Below are 2,500 nucleotides of genomic sequence, written 5' to 3'. Positions count from 1 at the left end.
ATGCGTAACTATAATATAAATCACTAAGTAAATGGTTATATATACATACATACATACATATATCTGTGTGTGTATTTTATATATATATATGTATATATATGTATAGATAGATAGACAGAGATATAAACAGGTTGACATATAAAAACGGAAATCCATAATCCGATTCCTTCAGATTTCCGGAATAAATTTCGGAGCGCATTTTCAAATTTACCGCTTTGGCTCGCAACTGTTTTCCGGAGTCGCCGTTTATGTTATGATGGCGCTGTACGCCAGAATCAGCTGTTAGGTCTTGCTTGCAAGTGCTAACAGGCAATCCTGATTATTCCTTCTCATTTTATCATATCTTTGTTGTTGCACAACCCTATGATGCATTCAGCTAAGAAAAGATGTAAAGCATTAACATTTGTGGGTTGTCGATTGCAGAGAAAGTGGAAATGCTTAGAAAGAAAAAAACAATTCTTTAGTTGGTGAGCATTAACATTTCATTTGTTTTCCACTTATTGTACGAGTTTCTTTCTTTAAAGAACTATGGGTGTATTGATTTTCTGTTAAACATATACAGCATGCATAACCAAAAAAGAAAAAATATATTTTTTGAAAGTCCGGCACTCCCAAGGTCAAGAAGTTGCCGGATTTTGGAATGTCAGCCTGTATATATATATATATATATATATATATATATATATATATATATATATATATATATATGTGTGTGTGTGTGTGTGTGTGTGTGTGTGTGTGTGTGTGTGTGTGTGTGTGTGTGTGTGTGTGTGTGATATTCTTGGAATAAACTTGGTTTCCATTCTGCAGTTATTAACCGTTATTATTGCAAACACTTGCATATCAACGACCCTAATCCCATCATAACCCACTCCAATGGCAGAATGACGTAGCTTCGTTCCATTCCAGATGTGTGTTGACGCCACCATCCTTCTGTGCATCAACCTGGTAGGAATTTACTGGCGGTTCATGAGCGAAGTGGCCTTCAGAAGAGCCTTCCTGGATAAGAGGGGGAATCTGGAGTCCAAGTTTAAGGTAAAAGCAACATGATATACTTGGAGGATTTTGGTATGACAGGGTACAAAGGAAAAAACGAATTATTGTTGTTATTGGTTTCATCATCATTATTGTTATTATCATTATTACATTATCCTCGTTATTGTTATTATCGTTTTTACATTACCATCGTTATTGTTATTATCATTTTCACATTACAATCGTTATTGTTATTATCCTTAATTCATGTATCTATTTTTATTGGATATCATCATGATCAGCATCCTCATAGTTACTAATATTGTTATTAACAATGTGTATTTTTAGATGAAGTTAATTGTCATCTGTATATATTACCTATGGAGATTTATTCCGAACATACATTAAAAAAACAATAGATTTCAATGCGTAAATCAACCAATCAATAAATAAATGACAGAAGAAATATGGCATCTGCTATTGACATACGAATATCTGTTTATCATTGTTTCATCAATTTATACCATAAATACGCATTTCTCTGCGATACAGCTGGACGCAGAGAAGAAGCAAGAGGAGGGACTTCTGTTAAGCATCCTGCCCAAGAACATCATGCAGCAGGTGAAGTCCGATTTCCGAAATATGATCGAGAGGACTCTGTACAACACGATGCCCATCACCAAAAGCAACCCCTTCCCGTGAGTTGGACTTGTCGAGCATTTTTATTTTTTTTTTTTTTGCATGTTAGTGTGTGTGTGTGGTGTTTGTGTGTGTGTGTGTGTGTGTGTGTGTGTGTGTGTGTGTGTGTGTGTGTGTGTGTGTGTGTGCTTGTCTTTAATTTCGTTTAATTGTTTTACTATCTTATCATTATCTTCATTATAATCACCATCATTGTGACTTATTCGTTATCATACTTATTACTGTTATTGTTACAGTTATTATACTCGTATTATTATACTGTAATTTTCTCCTTCTTTTCCTTTATCTTTTTATCATCACTATTCTTAATAGTACACGTAGTAATATTAGTAAAAGTTGCAGTAGTGTTATTATCATTATACATATTGTACGATATTATTCGTATATTATATTACAAGCATTGGCAACTCAAGCACCCTCAATAATTATTCTCCAATGCCATATCTCCTTTTTATTTATAATCGTATCTACAACTATAATGTAATATAATGTAATATAACGTAATAACATCTACAACTATAACACCATTAAACCTTTCTTAATGCAGGAACCTCTACGTCAACCGCCACGAAATGGTCTCGATTCTGTACGCTGACATCGTCAACTTCACACCGCTGACGACCAAACTCAGCGTGGATCAGCTGGTCGAGATGCTGAACGATCTCTTTGGCAAGTTCGACGAGTCCGCTGAGGTGAGGAAGGAGGGGGGGGGAGGGTTGAACTTTATTCCTGTTGATAAAGGTAAAAAAAAAAAGTGTGAATGAGAAGGAATATCTTCACGATACGAGAGGTGTATTTGGCTCGTTTCGAATTTTATATCTTCGTC

General features: G+C 34.9%; 1 protein-coding gene across 5 annotated transcripts in view; it reads left to right on the top strand.

The window, feature by feature from the left end:
• Nucleotides 1-2,500, top strand: part of LOC113825750 (adenylate cyclase type 2-like) — a 93,887-nt gene that overhangs the window by 58,585 nt on the left and 32,802 nt on the right. For all 5 annotated transcript variants that reach the window (XM_070135494.1, XM_070135493.1, XM_070135492.1 and 2 more), the window contains 3 exons: nucleotides 910-1,035; nucleotides 1,528-1,673; nucleotides 2,222-2,366. In XM_070135494.1, coding sequence (XP_069991595.1) covers nucleotides 910-1,035; nucleotides 1,528-1,673; nucleotides 2,222-2,366 — 417 coding nt within the window. The remainder of the gene's footprint in view (nucleotides 1-909; nucleotides 1,036-1,527; nucleotides 1,674-2,221; nucleotides 2,367-2,500) is intronic.

Source organism: Penaeus vannamei, chromosome 20 (assembly GCF_042767895.1).
Source record: "Penaeus vannamei isolate JL-2024 chromosome 20, ASM4276789v1, whole genome shotgun sequence".
NCBI classification, from domain to species: domain Eukaryota; kingdom Metazoa; phylum Arthropoda; class Malacostraca; order Decapoda; family Penaeidae; genus Penaeus; species Penaeus vannamei.
This window is presented reverse-complemented; position numbering and strand designations above follow the sequence as displayed.